Below are 19,385 nucleotides of genomic sequence, written 5' to 3' on the forward strand. Positions count from 1 at the left end.
ACCATTCTAGAGCAACTCCCCTAAACCCATATCTAGAAAGCTTACCGAGCAATATTCCATGGTTGACACAGTCAAAGTCTTTAGAGAAGTCGCAGAATACCGCTGCAGCAAAGTGACCTTCTTCAAGCTCAAATATAATCTCTCCAGGAATGAAAACATTACTCGACATTAATTTAATATGTAATTTTTTTAATTAGGAAAGCTACCATTCGTACTATAACCAGTTTCTCAATAACTTTAAAGGCTTTTTAGGCTTTATTTTTATCTTTTTCATGAATGAATTTCATCATGAAAACAATTATTGAAAATACTTAAAACACTAAAGACCATAAACATAATATATTGATTTAAAATTTTCTTAAAGTAAAAAAAAGAAAAAGAGAAAATGGCTCTCATAGACATGAAGAGACAGTATTTTTAAGAGTTCGGATTGATTTTTGTAGATAAAATAGATAATTTTCTGTGAGGTTTATAATTAGATTTTTTTAAAGATTTTCTAATAAGATTTTGAGATTCCCATATTAGGTTGTTATAAATCAAAGTCTTAATTAATATACGCACACTGATTAATTTTGCCTAAAGGAGCCATCGTCTCACAAACTAAACACATTTACATATATCTATCTATTTGTGATTATGATATCCAAGAAAAATTTTTAACAACTACCAAATTGCAATACGGCAAACACGAACCTGTGCAAAAACTCTCCCACACGACTCGGATGATCGGCCGATTACTAATGAGAAGCGACGGACGAAATTATTTTCGCGCATACTGGAGAGAATCGCCATCTATTTTTCACGCATATTTGCGGTCACGCTTTAGCCTATAAGGTTGCGTATCTTCCCAAATATTCAATCAACGCTATAACTGTGTTTATTTCATTGTGAATATTTGAGGATTTCAGATTAACATATACTTGCACTTTTTAATATTCAGAGGTAGTTTATTTATTGTATACCAGTGTGCTAAAGCAATAATGTCTCTTTGCAATGGATCACAATCCTCTTTAGATTCTATTATGCGAAATACTTTTAGGTCATCTGCAAATAAAAGATAAATCAAAATCAAATGAAGCTTATTTTTTCTGTATATATTTTATGAACTTTTTCCTTCTTTCCTACATTTTTGATAATTTCATTAGTATACCATACAGGGTATTTTATTTTATATTTGTTGTATTTAAAGAGAGGCACTGTTTGCTCATGTACAGTGGACCACAAAAGTGATGGTAAAATAGACAATTTATATATAAATTTTATTTATAATTTTTATATGAAATAAAAATCAATTTTTACTTTTATGTATTTATTTTTTCCAATGCCCAACATCATAACATAAACCTATTTGCATAATATATCTAACACACAATAAACAAAAAAATAAAATAAAATTTTCTATAAAAATTTAATCCACAAAAGTCAAGGTACTCTTAATTTGTGTAAATCAAAATATGCAAGTATCTTTTAAATTTATTGTTATTTTGTTATTTGCTAATAAGAACATTCCTCTAATACTATTCTGGCATTCGTTTTCAGTATTCACTAGAATATTTCTTCTTAACTTTGACTGGTAAATACAGTGATAATCATGGGAAGAACCGAATTAAGTGTCAGTGAGCGGAAAATTATTATTAATTTGCATAGAGAGGGAAAATCATACATCAAAATTGCAGAAGTGATTAAAAGAAGCAGGTCCACTATACAAAATAGTAGTAAATCGTTTTCAAAATGAAAACAGAATTGAAAATAAAACGCGAACAGGACGTCCTCGGAAGCTGTCAGAGCGCGAATCCCGGTACATATTAAATGAAATTAAGAAGGACCCAAAGAAAAGTGCCATACAAATATCATCAGAGTTAAGAGAAATGTTTGGAGTATCTGTTCATGAAGAAACTGTTAAACTGCCGTAAACTTAACCAGGGTGGATACAAATCCTGTAGTGCACGTAAGAAGCCCCATGTTAGCGATATTAATAGAAAAAAAGAGACTGGAATTCGCTGAAAAGTACAAGTCTATTGAACTTGATTTCTGGGATAAAGTTATCTGGTCAGATGAAAGTAAATTTAACATTTTTGGGTTCGATGGTCGTGTCAAGGTGTGGAGGAAACCCGGTGAAGCTCTTAATCCGAAAAATACAATCAAAACAGTGAAACATGGAGGAGGTGGAGTAATGGTTTGGGGTTGCATGGCAACTTCAGGTGTAGGAAATATTGTTTTTATCGACGAAACAATGGATCAAAAAGTATACTTAAATATTTTAAAAGAAAATTTACGTGCCAGTGCTGAAAAATTAGGGTTGCATGAGAACTATTACTTTCAACAGGATAACGACCCTAAGCACAAAGCTTATACAGTACGTCAGTGGTTGGTTTTTAATACTCCCCATCTGCTGGAAACTCCTCCCCAAAGTCCCGATCTTAATCCTATAGAACATTTATGGGATGTTTTGGGGAGAAAAATTCGGCAATATGTGATTCATAATAAATTAGACTTAAAACAGGTAATTTTAGAAGAGTGGCCAAAAATATCCAACGATGTGACGAAAAAACTAGTTCATTCAATGCCAAATCGCTTAAAAGAGGTTATTAAACTGAAGGGTTTTCCCACGCGTTATTGACAGAACTTTATTAGCCCATAGTCTGAAATGTACCTTGACTTTTGTGGATTAAATTTTTGTAAGAAATTTTATTTTATTTTTTTATTTATTGTATGTTAGATATATTATGGAAATAGGTTTATGTTATGATGTAGGGCATTAGAAAAAATAAATACATAAAAGTAAAAATTGATTTTTATTTCATAAAAAAATTATAAATAAAATTTGTATTGTAATTCTCTATTGTACCATGACTTTTCTGGGCCACTGTATGTAAGACTGAGAGCTTATCGATGCTTATAGAAAAGTGATACTGTCAGATTGACATCAGACCCAATAGTTAAAGACTGTCAATTGGTCTCCCAGAGGAGTCCATAAAGCAGAGGGTAATTAGCCTTTTTAAAATTGTAGCATTTGGTATTAGGGTTAGTTTGAAAGCAGCATGATAATTTATTCTCCAAGACTAGGGAGATATTGATGCTGGGATACGATCTTCAGGAACAAAAGTTTCGATTTTCTTTAGCAACCTCACACTCAAAATTAGTTATCACTAGATCCAATATAATATTGTAGGTATTTTTAAATGTATTAAATTGCTTGAAAATTGTTGAAAAAAGTCGGGAAATAGATAAAGCCTCCAAGAAGATGACCTTTTGTTTTGTATGGGCTCGTGCACAGAAAAATAATTGAACAAAAGTTGATATTAAGACGGTGGCGGTTGTGGTTATAAGAAATTAGCAGCTTACATCCCAGTATATCTATCCGAGATATCAATTTTTCAATGTCCCGAAGATCAATTTGCATGACTAGTATATCACTCCTAACTCCAAGCAGAACTGCCCTCACTACATTCATCACATCCAAATTCTTATTCCTTCTAAATACAATGCAGTTTTGGTTAAACAGTTCGCCATTCAAAACACCATCCTGGATCCAGGTCTCTGCTACCAAATGGTTATCACTGAGCGATACAGACTTATAAAATTCCCCAGTTTTAGTGTTCAGATCTCTGACATTATGATAGGCGATGTTTATATTTTTGTTTGTACTAGCCAAGTGCTAAATAAGGTAATTATTGTTATTATTAAAATTTGCTGTATTTTTTTTGTTTCATTTTTAACCTATTCTTTTAATGTTTAATAAATTAATACGTATCTTATTTGCCAGAATCTTTTTCATGTTGGTGGCTCACATAATTTCTTTCTTTAAGTTTGTAACAGAACAGCTTATTACCTATTTAGTTAGATATGTGGCGCCCATATTAGATTTTTATCTATTACTATGCCAAGACGTCTAGTGTTTCCAACTTCTCTTATAATAAAACTTTGTTGTTCATCAAAAACTATTCTACTAAATTTGGTTAATGAAATAGTTATTGATATCATTATTATGAGAATTAGATTATAAAATACCTAGATATATAACTACCGGCTATCACTGAACACAAAAATATTTGGTTTGTTTTGTTTACAACTTCCTTCCAGTCCCTTCTTTAATTATGCCTAGATGCGATAATACATCGCAGACAGATAGATGAAGAGTCCTATACTAAAACCCCAAACCATACTTCGGACGGCGGGAGGCTGTTTCACAGATCAAATTCCAAATCAGCTATTAAAGTTGACGTGATCATTGTTATTCCACGCGAAACCGGTTTGTAGCTATTTGACAGACCAAACATGTACCAAAAGTGGCCGAAATCGACACATCTGTTCGACGGTATCATCTAATAATTTAAAAAAATGATACAAATTGAGTTTATAATTAATTTATTATCTAAATTAGATCAATTACTTGAATTAGTCAAGTATTTAAAATAACATAATTATTTAGGATTTGATGATAACGGAACCTTTTGCAGGAACTTATAGTGTTATGCAAGGGATCTCACTAGCATGTATACAATAGAGGTGTTTCAGAATAAGATGCTGTTATGGGGTGGGCTCTTTAACTGTTTTTTGAGAATTTCCTATCTTTTTTGGCATTATACCTTATATAAATATTGATGGTTGTCAAAAGTTAGTGCATTTAAATCTAGGCACTATTCACCTATGGTAAAAGTGCTTCTCAGTGCAGTAATCTTGCTCTCCTCTTATATTTATTACTATTGCGGCCAAAAATATGAAATGCAAACTGTTATTATTTGGTGATCTTAATTAAAAACTTATATTAAGTATTTATGATTGTATCTTATTACAACAAGATCTCATCTCTATAACACGCTAGTGTGAGAATGACTGTCCACTCTAGCGCCAGTAGAATTCACGATTATGATTTTCCAGTTGGTTAGAGCAGTCCCAGTTTTTTTTTCTGGCTATTTTTAACTAATTTATAATATTATTATAAAAATGTAAATACGCTAATTATTCTCCTAGTTTTTGTACTAATTTATTAGTATTCTGTAGTTAAAGTTGATTCGTAGGGTTTATTTAGGGTTCTACTTACGTACTTTACTTATTTTTATCTATAGTCTCTAGTTTTTAAGTAGTTCAACTTGTTTAAGGGTCCCATGTTGGCCCCAATTAAGGTTATATTATTGTAAATCCCTGTAGTTTTAATTTTCTAGAATTTGTATACTTGCTTGCTTTGACTGTCAGTATTCTCCTAAAATTATTGATCTCTTTCGGCAAAAACAATGAAGATGAAAGATAATTCTAAATATTTCGAAACTGTTCCATCGGGTTTTAAAAAGGACGCGCTTCATGACATTTCATTCAGTTTTAATTGTTTAGTCAGTTTTTATCTTAGAAACAATTAAACGACAGTCAAGGCGAGTTAGGCTAGTGTTTTTGACGGTGACAATAAAACTGGGTTTCCGAATGCTCTTTCGTTCCAATATGTTAATCTTATTAAAACACTTACACACTGTCCCATTAATAATGTTCCTCGGTTATATCTCAGCCAAAATAATGGTAGAATCTTAAAAAAAAATTGTTATAAAATTCGCCCAAAACCATGGTGGAAATTATTTTAAAGTTAAATTATAGCCACTTGAGAGGTCGCAGCTACTTCGAAAAGTAACATTTTATTTTCCAGGGTCTAAAACTATTAAAGTAATAATCTGTATAGTTAACCGTACACAAGTTTTGACAGAAATTTCTGTCAGATGTGAAATAAAGGGGGGGGGGGGGAGGGGAGCGTTTTTAACTTCAGTGAGAGTCCTAAGGTTTTAAAAATCGGCTCTGGGTAGACCGACTTTTTTTAAATAATTTTGTTTTACAGGTCATTTATTGCTTTATTTTCTATCAAAAAATTATTACTCTCAGCTTTTGCTAAAATCTGCTAGGGGGCGTTGACTTGTGACATACTCTATTCGACCAATTATTTCGAAAAACTTTAAATTTTTTATTAAGCCCTTACATGCAGGAAACAAAGCTTAACAAAATGGTAAAAACTGCATTCCAATATCACTTCTTGAACTACATTTATTTAAAAAAAAAGTCTCCCATTACCAAAAAAAAAAACAACAAAAATCGTCAAAAGTAAAAAAGTGTAGTTTCGCTGCTTTAATATTACATTATTATATTTGAATGTGTCAAGTATTTTATTTTTTAATAATTTATAAGATAATATACTAATTTAATTGTGTCCTAATTCTAATGCTTACAAGAGAAATCATAAACTAATATCTTCGTTTCTGGGTGCTTATATAAAGAACATTGTTTCCTCTAATAAAGGCATCCCCAAATTTATTTTTGAGTTGCCCATTAACATACTCTTCAGTTTGTTCCAGTGCTATGTTCATGTATCCATCTAAACAAGCCAGCACACCTAAAATCATAAACGTTAATTTAATCAAGTATTTTGAGTAATTAATTAATACATGTAATAATAAAAACCTAAAGTTTGGTCTATCATGTTATTTTAGTTTTCTAACATTTTTCAAGTTCTTATTAAATAATTTATATTCTTATAAAATAATTGAAGTCAAAATAGGGTGTAGCTAAGTAAAACTTATTTTTAATACAATTGCGAGAATGTATTTTATTGCTAATATATTATGAAATTTTTGAAGCACACAATTTTAAATTATTTTACATTTTTTGTTTAGTTTTACAAACTCAAATATAGAATATAGAAAACTGAAATATTAAAAAATTTAATATGACGGCATTTATAATTTAAAAATTGAAGTAATCCAAAAAACAAAAAATATTAGCCTAATAAATGTTTATATTATAAAAAATAAAAATATAGACTGCATTCATTGATTTATAGACTGCTCGTCAATTGTCCAAATGCGTGCAAATAAAGGAGGCGTTATTAAAAGTATTGGCTGCAAATAAAAATGTGTTTTGGTGCTACAACGATTGATGAAGACTTAAATGTTACCAAAAAATTTGAAACTCTTGAAAAACATATAGCTGGAAATAGTGGTAACACATCGAGATAATAAAAAATTAGATAACAAGCTAGTGCTTTTGTCTGAAGGCCAGATAAGAAAACAGTGGTCGGTTGGTGTTAAAAAAGATATATTTTACCTTTATTGATAGTAAAGCCCAAACCATAATAGTAATCAAATCAAAAATATAGGATGGGAAAAATTAATCAATGTGCTTCCTTTTTTTGTATCCCTTTATAGAATGTGCAAATTGTAAGTATGCCTATAAGTATTCCTTATATAGACTAATAAACATCTGCTCTTAAAGAGCCCAGAAAAATTAAAATTAATGTGGATAACCATAAATACTATACGACATAGAGGATCAAGGGAAGATAGGGTAGTTATTCACATCAATATACCGGATCTCACATCACATATCCATGAAATGAAATACCTTATTTGTTAAACTACTCCCGTAGTGTTATGTTATAGTTAAAACACCTCTGAAATTAATTATAACAACAAATACAAATTCCAGGATATAATTAAATAATATGTTGTTCAAAAAGCAGACATACAGACTGTACTTGAAGTTCTTAAGCGATATATTAAATGTTTCAGCAAAGAAAGCAAATTTCCGGTTTTGATGATATTGACTTCGCTGCATATTACATGGACATTACTGAAAAGAATTTTAATAAATTATATGTAGCTTTATGCATAATTTCGAATATATAGAAAATATAATACCGTTTTTCTATAATAAATATAGAAAAATGGCAGCGGAATTATGATATAAGTGCACTTAAGGATGCACAAATCAGAAATTTTAAGAATCTTACCTTTGAAAGAGTTAACGAGTATTTTTTTCAGTATCTAATAGGTACAAAAAAACTCTGTAGCAACTAGCATTTTTAATACATTCAAAAACATTTTTTGCTTACTATTCGTTTTTTTTTCGGTTTGATTAGATAGGAGATTGTCTCTTTTTTAAAATATAAAAGTTTGAGGTCGATAAAATATCCATTATTCCCAGATATTTTTGGTCACTTCGCTGGTACGTCAACCGATTTAATGTTTTTTTGGCACTGTTAAATAGACATTTTAATGCTTCTTCTAATGATGTGTCACACGATAGGGGGTCCCCATTTGACATATCAAAGTGAGGTCTAGGTGGTTCGTTTTGAAATTAGAGCAGTGTATAAAAATGGTGAATTGAAAGAGTAGTGCGTCTACAAATTAGAAACTCTTTGAAAAAAACAATCTGCTCTATGATGGACAATCTAAGCTGTCGTCACCATATGAGTTAAATGTTTACTTTTAAATAGAAGTAAATGATGTAAAGTTTACTTCTATATAGAATTAAACATTCATGTGACCGACATTCATCATTTATTATACGAAACATTAAAGTATTTTTATTTTTTTTAAATTTAATGGCAAATACTGGGATCAAAGACAAAGTGTAAACAAATTTGTGAATCAAATTGCATTGTACCGGGTGGCCAAATAAGCGAGGTAAGCGGCTGTATCTCAGGACCTGTACATCTGGCAACAATGGAATTTTTTTTATTATTATAAAAGTGGCCATGAGAAAATTCTGGAAATTATTTTTAAGTTCCGTATTTCACCGCAAGAGGGCGCAACTAAAAATTAAATAAAAGAAACGTCTTTTTCTCCGAAAACTTAAGTATTAACTTATACTATTGATAGTAATTAACTTATACTATTGATTTTTAGTAAGCCTAGATAATTTGCTATAATTTTAGTTTTATGAATCATTGACGTACGAACGATAGTAGGGGTGGGGGAAGCTATTGAAAGTGGAATCATTAAAATCGGTGAAAATTCTAAACCACTTATTCGATTTAAGCGATTCAAAATTTATTTGCAAGATAAATGTAGCTGCTTTAAAAGTCTGATCTCATCACTACCCTATAGTTCCTAATAAGACCGCCAGAGGGCGCAATTTGTAATAATTTCAGTTTTTTTCATTTTGCTCCAAAAATTCAAATCGAATGGTAGATTTTTGACATCATATTTAAAAAGTAGATAACATTTGCAAGAATACTGTGAAAACCGCACGATGATATCTTTGCTTGTTTAAAAGTTATAGCGAATTAAAGTCTTTTACGCACCGAGTCCAAACTTATATACCGCCATCTAGCGCTCGGCCTTAGAATGTCTAGTTAACGTATAGAAGGCGGCAAAAACAAAAAAAACTTTTAAAAAGGATTGTATGGAAACGTCAAATATTTATTAGACGGCCAGTTTAAATCTGTTTTCAATTTTCTTTGCTCGATTTTTTGTAAAATGCCTTTAACAAATAATGAAGCTGTGGATTTGATTGCGGTTTTCTTTGTGTGCTTTCAAAATGCAGCAATAGCTGAAAGACAGTATGCCCTTCGCTATCCAGATCGCCGCCATTATGACAGAAGAATTTTTCCACGGTTGGTACAGCGACTACGCGATACTGGGAGTTTTAGTCGGCCCAAATTTAGAAGGCGTCGCTCTACTGGAAGAACTGAAGAAAGCATTATTAATGTGTTGGCCTATGTAGAGTTTAATAGGCATATTGGAACTCGTGCGTTATCTTTAGATTTGGGAATAGCTCGAACTACTGTTCAAAATATACTTAAAGACCACAGGTAATACATCTTTTTATTATAATTTTCTTCTCGAATATAGGCATTTCTTTTTATTTTAAGGCTACACCCTTTTCATATAATCCTACACCAAGCTCTAAACGAACATGATTTTGAGCGCCGAATTGATTTTTGCAATGGATACTAGCAATGATTCGCGAAAACAGGGATTTTTTGTCACAGATTCTGTGGACCGATGAAGCCACTTTTTGTAGCGATGGGAAAGTCAACAGGCATAATATGCATTATTGGTCGGTTGAAAATCCTCGTTGGATGCGAGAAGTCCAGCACCAAGGCCGCTGGAGTGTAAACGTGTGGTGTGGCATTATTGGAATGAAAATTATTGGTCCTTATTTTTTTGATGGCACAATAACCGGTAATGTTTTTTTGCAATTTTTAACAAATTCCTTGCCTATTTTAATGGAAGATTTGACATTGGAAGTAAGACGGACCATGTATTTCCAATTGGACGGGTGCCCATCACATGTTTACGGCATCACGGCCGTTTGGTGCGGCATCATATAAATAATTACTTTCAAGGGCGCTGGATCGGAAGGGGGAGTCTATATCCTTGGCCGGCCAGGTCACCCGACTTAACATGCCTAGACTTTTACTTATGGGGTCGTTTAAAGGATATTGTGTATACCAAACTCCACCTACAACAAGACAGGATATGGAAAACAGAATCCGTGGTGCAATAAATGAAATATCAGCTGCTGAAATCGAAACAGCAGTTTTATCCACCCAAAGAAGGTTGGAAGCTTGTTTGGAATGTGATGGAAAGCAGTTTGAACACCTATCGAATTAAATACCAAATATGTTTGGGTTTAAAATCGGTTCTTTTCAGGACCATAATTTAAATATAAAAAGAAATTCGTTAATAAAATTATTCGCCTTAAGAAAGTCACATAAACTTCCAGTCATTCTGTGATACATAGGTATTATTAATTTATAATTTATCAATCAATTATTACTTTCATAATTTATTAATTATGACAACATCATGGTATTCTAGTTGTGGTAATACTAATTAGAGATTTTTAGGCGAGACACTAGATGGTACGTAAGTTTAGGCTCGGTGCGTAAAAAACTTTAATTCGCTATAACTTTAAAACGAGCAAAGATATCATCGTGCGGTTTTCACAGTACTTTTGCAAATTTTATTTACTTTTTAAATAAGATGTCAAAAATATACCATTTAATTTGAATTTTTGGAGCCAAATGAAAAAAACTGGAATTATTACAAATTGTGCCCTCTGGCGGTTTTATTAGGAACTACAGGGTAGTGATGAGATCAGACTTTTAAAGCAGCTATATTTATCTTGCAAATAAATTTTGAATTGCTCAAATCGAGTAAGTGGTTTAGAATTTACACCGATTTTAATGATTCCACTTTCAATAGCTTCCCCCACCCCTACTATCGTTCGTACGTCAATAATTCATAAACCAAAATTATAGCAAATTATCTAGGCTTACTAAAAATAATATCAAAAGTATAAGTTAATATTTAAGTTTTCGGAGAAAAAGACGTTTCTTTTATTTAAATTTTAGTTGCGCCCTCTTGCGGTGAAATACGGAACTTAAAAATAATTTCCAGAATTTTCTCATGGCCACTTTTATAATAATAAAAAAAATTCCATTGTTGCCAGATGTACAGGTCCTGAGATACAGCCGCTTACCTCGCTTATTTGGCCACCCGGTACATATAAATTGAGATAATAAAGTAAATTTTGTTTTGGAAATTAAATACTTGGGAGTAATTCATTATTCATCAACAGCAAACGTTTTGTTTGTTTATTGATTTTGTTTGTAAAATAATTTTTGTCTTGTATTTCAAGCCTTTTATTGCTATGGTCTAAAAAGTTATTGTTTAAACTTTTTAATGAAAAAGGCGAATTTGACTTAAATTTGCAAATTTGAACGTGGTCCGGTAAAAAACTATTTAGGAACTTTTTTTTGGAAAAACTATCCTAAAAGTTAGTAAAAAACTTTTCGATATATTAGGTCAAAAATAACTTACAACATTCAACATTAAAAAACTACAGTTTTACAAAAATCACTCTATATTAGTAGGCAAGATAAATTTAAGGTAAAATTGTGATATTATATACATTGATGTTTATCTTTTAATGCATATGTAAATCTAAATATGTTTTATATACCTATTTTAAATGAAATAGCCAAATTTTATTATTAACTATTATTTAAGACTATTACATGCAATTGAAAGCCAAGTGTATAATAGCCATACGTTAAACTTTATAACTATTTAAGTGATTTAGTTATATTACCAAAGTCTCTCCCCTAGAGTTTGCTACTAATGTTCATTAAATTATTCAACAGTGATAAAATATTGCCTTTAATCAAATCAAAATGTAATATTTTTTCAAGTGATTGATTGTATCTCTAATACAATATGCAATAGAATTATTTATTAAAATGTGTGCTAGAATCTTATGAACTATGCAACCCATAAAATGACATGTTTGAAATACAGTTAAAGGCTTTGGTAAAAAAAAATGCACTAAGAAGATTGCCTTCTTTAAGGCCTGCAACTATATAGTCACACAATCTCCATTCAGCTCCTGAAGCCAAACTCTTCATTAACTAGGAGCCTCTTAGGGTCACAAAATCCATACAATCAATGGCGGACTTAACGTAAAGGTAACACAGACATAACTTAAGAATGGAAAAATATTTTTTTTTATTCAGCTTCGATGTAAATTGTGTCTATGTTTCTACTTTTTTTAAAAAATCTTTTTACGCGATTGCAAATCAGAAAAACATTATGCAGTTTTTATTATCACATACACAGCAAACTAAAACTGGCGCAAAGCTTTTAAATACAAATACACGCGCGTGACGTTTGAAATTGTAGCACTGAAAGGTCATTATCTGTCTTGAAATATGTTAACAACTGTCTGCTCTTCATTGGGAGAAGACAAGTTAAATGCTCTTGCGCTATTGACAATATAGTCAGATTCCTGTCAATGATTGTGAAGAAATTATATGTGCAGCTGAAAGATCAAAACGCAAGAGGCTTCTTGACTAGACTGTAATAATTTGAATAAAATAAATGAGATTCCGAGCATTGTTTATTCATTAATATTTGAAAACCTGTTATCATAAAATGATCAACATTATTGATTAAGCTTTCACAAAAAATCATCAAAATCACTTTTGTTGTAACAATTTTTGAAGATAGGTTTCATGCCTATTAGCTTTGACCTTTATTGTGACGAAGACTGTGAGAAAAAACAAATTCATAGGAAGTCAAAAATTAGGCGGCTACGGGCAGATATGAGCTTTTTGTATCTTTATGATGTCAGTGTGAAGTTTTAAGAGATGCTTGTTATGAACAGTACCTTAATAAAATGGAAAACAATATTCCTACAGATTCAAAGTATTTTTGGTCATTTATCAAAAGTAAGAGAGCCACATTTAATATTTTGTCTAAAATGACAAGGTTAGCTACATTTCTTGTATCAGATGAAAGGAAGGTTTTTAAGGAGAAGAAAAGGAAGTTGACACTGATCAAATTAAATTTTAGTTGTACAAAAGGTAAACTATACGCGACCGCGTTTTAAGATGAAGAAGTTAATATTTTAAAATGTAAAAAACAAGAATTGACATTCAGTCAAATTGATGTGAAATGCCTCTGTTGAGGACGATCTACAGAGTATGTACAGGTTGTTTAAAAACAAACACCCAAATTCAATGAAACCCGAACAACAGCCAATATGGTTGCCGGAATGCTTTTCATTGGCTTACTCACATGAAAAGCTCAATATTATGCCTTTTTTTAATTTATAAAATTTAATTAGTTTGAATACTGTATCTTTGTTGATCCAAAGTACAAGATGTTATTGCTTCCTCTAAGAATAGGATGTGTATTTTTAAATCATCTCTTAGTTGAAGTTGTTTTCCTGCACTATGAAAAGAAGGCTATTAAAACTTATTATAGAAACTTATTATAGGCTATTATAGAAGTGATATGTGTGCTGTATGTAACCAATCAGAGTTACCAAAATTTATATTTATCTAATTGTCTTGTTAGTAAGAGGTTAAGCTGGAGTTTTAAGACTATTTTTAATTTGAAGCAATTTTGATTTATAAAGGGCAGATCTGCTGATGCCAATTTGGTTTTGTATATTAATCACATATTCAATAGTTTGGAGGGGTGATCCCATGTTAACTTGATCTATACAGATTTCTGTTAGGGAAAATGAAGGCTTTAGGTATTGAAGATCCTCTTCTTCAGTGGATATCTGTATTTGTTTCAGGAAAAACTCAAGTGGTCAACTTTACAGGCTCATTATCTGATAAAATATGTGTGTCATCAGGGGTACCACAAGGTTCCCATTGTGGCCCTGTTTTGTCTTGCAGGGATGAATATAACAATGAGGGTGAGGGATAGTCTAAATTTGCTTACACTAGAGTTGAATGTATTGTATGAATTCTACTAGATTTATCTTTTTTAGATAAAGTAATAAATACTTTTATAGACTGTCTTCATGGTCATTTCTTGAAATATCTAGATAGTCTGAAAGTTTTGAAATACCATTTCACCACACTAATTACGGCATGAATGAGACAACTGCATGATTGGTTTGCAGCATAATGACCTATTAGGACCAAAAAGAATATGTTTGATTCTAAATTTAGTACTACTTTTAAGCAAAAAGACATATTTTGTAAATTGTTTATATTTCAATCATGGTATTATTAACAATTTGTGTCAAATGATGTACAGGGTCTTTTGCCATATATTGATCCTCGTTCTACAGGGGTTAGGTGAAAAGTAAACAAAAAAGTTTTATACAAAACTTTTGTGGTTTTATTTAAAATTTTTGAATTTGTTAGAAATGTACCCTACAATTTTGAGAGTTGCTTAGTTTTTTCTTGTGGAACACCCTGTATATGACTTCATAGTTAAAAAGAGAGGAATTTCCTAATTTACAATATATATGATTTAACTACTTTTAATTAAACTGTTTTAGAAATATAGGCCTTCAAAAAAAATTAAATATTAAAGATCTTGGTAGGCATTGTTATTGTTTGACATTTACTAGGAAACAAATAATTCTATTGTAAATTATATTTACCAAAATTATAGACAATTTATGAATAATAGGATACAAAAAACTGAACAAGATTATATAAATTGTATTAATATAATTATTTGGATTTAATTTAAAGTTAAACAATTAATAAAATGTATTTTTATCAAAAAAAAGTAAATATTGCTTAATAAATATTAAGCAATATTCAATTCTTAAGATTTTATTGTTTCTACTTAATTCATTTATCTAACAATATGGCAAAATGATAATGTCTACTGAATCATTTGTTTTCTAATAAACATCAAAAACTAACAATGAACTGCCTACCAAGATCTTTAATGTGTTATTTTTTTAAAATTTGGAGCCCAATATTTCCAAATCCATTGAATTAAAAGTAGTTCAACCATATATATATTTGAAATCAGCAAATTCCTCTTTTTAACTATGAAGTCATATGCAGGATGTTCCATAAGAAAAAACTGACTATCTGTCAAATTTGACATTTGAATCAAAAAAAATAATTCATTTCATTTAAAAGCAAAAAAAAATGTTGACATTCGGTTCAAAAATCAAAATGTCAAACCCCAAATGTTTTATATACATATTTTTTTTAGTTTTCACCTCCTGTAGAGGGGGAGGGGTCAATATAATGGGGAAAGACCATGTACTTATTGCTTACTGTGATTTTGAGTGATATGATATGGAGTTTTTATACAGATTGATATATAGTGTGATACTTTTCACTAAATTAAGATGTAATTTACTATATTTTCAATAATGACAATAGAAATGGATTTGGTAGATAAATAAATAATAGCCACTTTACTAGACCTAGAGATTAATTTTTATTAATGATAAAAATATTGTAACTCAGAGTGGGACATTAGATTCAAATGGGATAAGTGATCACCTATTGACATTTTGCTATATAAACATAACATGTAATATAAAAACTGAAAAATTTTTGACTATAAGGGATTTTAAGCATTTTGATGAACCTGAATTTTTACTTGACCTTCAGTCTGAAGTATGGTAGGATGAATTGTTCTACCTTCATGATATAGATAGTAAAGTTGAGTATCTGACTCATAATATAAAGTATTTATTTGATAAGCATGCTCCCGTAAGGTCCATTAGAGTGACTAAGCCTTATGCACTATGGTTGACTAATGCAATAAGAGGTTTAATGAGGGAAAGGAACAAGGCAAGGCTCAAATGTAAATTAAACAACTCTACAGAAAATTTTGGACATTATAAAATGCTTCAAAATCTTACTAAGAATTCTATACGTAAAGAAAAGTTGGCTTATTTGCAATATTTGGAGACCCAAAAGGCTCAACGAAAAGTTTGGCAAACTTTAAGAGACCTCAATGTTTATGTTCCTACAAATACAGTTATTCAGATTCCTCCTGAATTGGTAAATGTGGAAGAGATAAATACATATTTCTGCAGCGTTTTTAAAAAATCAAACAACTGTGGAGGCATACAATTTACTTTCAAATTGGTCGATCCCTCTGATGTGTTTAAGAATGTGCAGAGTATTAGGTCAAATGCTGCAGGTAGTGATGGCATAACACTTCAGATGGTGAAACTGTGTTTGCATGTGATAATATTACATATAACTCATATTCTCAATAGTTGTCTTGAACATGGTCATTTCCCAAATTGCTGGAAAGAATCTCTTGTTACCCCACTACCTAAAAAACATGATGCTGTCAGTTTTACAGCTTTAAGGCCCGTTAGTCTGCTTCCTGTAATATCAAAAGTTCTGGAAAGAGTGGTTCATGTTCAGATCACTGATTACTTTAATACGAATGGCTTTTTTCCTGTGCATCAATCGGGCTTTAGCTAGTCATAGTACAACAGCTGCACTTCTAAATATTACTGACGACATTATAAAAATTCAAGATAGGCAAATGGCTGCTATATTGATTTTGATAGACTACTCTAAAGCCTTTGATGTTATTGATCATGAGTTGATGCGTGCCAAGCTATCATATTATGGTTTTGGGAAGGTTGAAATACTGTTCTTTAGGTCATATTTAACAGGTCGAAGGCAGGTAGTTAGGATAGGTGGTGAGACATTGCCGAGTAGAAACATTATTTCGGGAGTGCCACAAGGCTCCATACTTGGCCCTTTGTTGTATGTTATTTATACTGCAGATATGTTTTCTATTGTATCAACGCACATGCAAGCATATACAGATGATACACAATTATTATTTCAGTTTAATCCAGACTGTCCTGATAATTGCTGAGATTTTAGATTCAGATTTATCTAATATTTTGAGATACTCAACAGAACATAATCTGACAATTAATCCTGCAAAAACTACAATGTTACTGTTTTGTTCTGAAAAGAAAAGGGGCATACTCATGAATCGACTTAATATTCAGATTGAAAATACTAAAATTTGGGTTTGTGTATAGATATACAGCTTAATTTTGAACAACAATTAAAATCTTTACTAAAAAGAAGTTATGTGAGAATGAAGCTTTTATTTGCTAGCAGACACCTTTTAAATTATAAAACCAGAAAAAAATTGTGTGAGTGTCACTTATTATGTCTATTTATTCATATTGTTTCATGCTTTTCATGTATTATCCATTCTTACATGTTGTAAATAAAAAACGGATACAATATGTTCAGAATACATAGATAAGATGTACATATATAGCTACTGCTCCTAATACAGCAACTGCCTTATTTTCATCTGTTTGCGTTTTAATCCGATTTCGTCGTTTACTTTTTACACTACCAGTCATATGACTTCTGGTCTCCAGTCTCTTAAAGGCCATATGAGATTTTGGAATATCCGGAAACCTCTCGGCCCACACTACTGCAGCCTCCCTATAATTTTTTCCCCAAAATTAACAACATATCTACTTCTACACTGAAATTTGCTTCAATTTTGTTCTTTTTAAACACAATTTACTTGTTAATAACACGTCAAAATTTTTATGTGACACTGCTTGTTATGTTGCCATGGAAATCCTACTGTTACTAGGATTTTCATTTCCATCCATACTAGTAAAATAAACAGTAGGATTTCCATGGCAACCGGCTGTTATTATGGTAAAATATTCGAATTATTTTAAAATTTAATCAAAACATTTTTGTTCATAATTCCGTAACCAGCAGAGCAATTTTAAAAATTTTTTGTAAACAGACTTCATATTTTATGTAGATTCGTATTTAAGAATAAAAAACACGTCATTCCATTTAAAATAAAGAAGTGACCCTCCCCCCCTCTTAGGGGGGTGAAGGGACAAATGTCAAAAATATCACAAAAAGTGCCCCCCGGTATACTTGAAATGTCACCAAAATGTAAAAAAAAAGTTTAAAAAACTCACCCTGTATATGTACTGCATTGTTATATTGTTATGGTTGGTTAAAACTGTTTTATCATCAGTGTTATCTCTTAAAAGCATTCTATTGGACTTTCTCTGTTAACATTTAAAGATGGTGAACTTAATATCCAGAGAATTGGTTGAGTGGAAGAATGGCCAGGAGGCTAAACTTCCCCAGTTGCGCTATTCTTGTGCATATGATGTGAGTGTACATTTTCATATGTTTTTGCATTGTATGTGCAAAGAAATACTTAAATAAAGGCGTTATTTATTTATTTATTTATAAATAAATAAGACCAGAGAGTTCCAAATTGCCTAAGGGCAGTGGGAGCTTAAATCCACCACTGCATACAATTGATCCTTAGTAGAGTCTTTATAAGTAGAGCCTCAAGAGCTTTTGAGAATACTCATATGAACAGAAAATAATTATTAGAGTCAAGGTGGTCATTCTTTTTATGGATCAGGATGGTTTTGTTTAATTTAGAGCTGAGTAAAAGGGTAGAAACCCTCCCTGATACATATGTTAAACTGTCTTGTAAGTAGGGAGGGGCAAATAATAACATTTGCAAAGAGTTGTCTGATGTAAAAAAGAAAGATGATGTAAAAAACCAAAAAAATGTCAGCACCATAACTACAACTATTTGGTACTCACAAAAAAACTATTTACCTCTATAATCTACTCCACTATTTAGTTTCACAACAACAGGTCTGGCATGAATTTGTTGAATAAATGTAGACAAAGCTTCTTTACGACTCATTATAAGAGATTTTTTTTCGTTTTATATTTTATTTATTATTTGTAGTCATACAGTGTTTCCACACAGTTAAAAAGAAAACAAACTTATAGGTTATGTGCAATTGTGCATGACTGCATGGTGTGTGAAGCGTCCGATCGATAGTTAGTACTACTCTTCGAAATTCAAAATCCCTTCTCATAATATAGTAGAACATTTTTTAAATAATTCTTGTTTAATTTCTGAAACCTAGATCTATGCATCTAGCAGGAAATGTATTGATCTTTCAGAAACGATAGTACGCAAACAGAAAAAGGGACAAATCGAGGAATTTATTTAATATGGGGACAAAAAATCCCAATTGGGAGTTTCTTGTCCCCATATTAAATAAAGTCCTGAATTTGCTACTTTTTCTATTTTCGTACTATAATTTTTGAAAGAATCTCGCATTTCTCACTAATTTTAAGCGCACGGTATAAAGAGCGAAATTCAAATTTGGCGCCATAATCCAATTTTAAATTACCCGCTACTATGACCTCATAAACCCATTTTCACTTTCGGTTAGTACTACTCTTCGAAATTCAGAGGGCGCAACAGTCAACGTTCAGTGTTCTACTGACTCTTGCGGGAGTTTCCTATCTAAGTAGTATTAATCTAAGATTCATGCCC

At 31.2% G+C, this 19,385-nt stretch overlaps 1 protein-coding gene across 1 annotated transcript; it reads right to left on the reverse strand.

Annotated features, from left to right (window-relative positions):
• Window positions 1–6,072: 6,072 nt before the first annotated feature.
• On the reverse strand, window positions 6,073–18,854 carry LOC126736480 (U6 snRNA-associated Sm-like protein LSm6). Its single transcript, XM_050440863.1, has 2 exons — window positions 18,650–18,854; window positions 6,073–6,370 (listed from the first exon to the last, which is right to left on the reverse strand). The coding sequence occupies exons 1-2, from the start codon at window positions 18,738–18,740 to the stop codon at window positions 6,222–6,224; spliced, it is 240 nt and encodes a 79-aa protein (XP_050296820.1). The 5' UTR covers window positions 18,741–18,854; the 3' UTR covers window positions 6,073–6,221.
• Window positions 18,855–19,385: the final 531 nt, after the last annotated feature.

Source organism: Anthonomus grandis, chromosome 5 (assembly GCF_022605725.1).
Source record: "Anthonomus grandis grandis chromosome 5, icAntGran1.3, whole genome shotgun sequence".
NCBI lineage: Eukaryota > Metazoa > Arthropoda > Insecta > Coleoptera > Curculionidae > Anthonomus > Anthonomus grandis.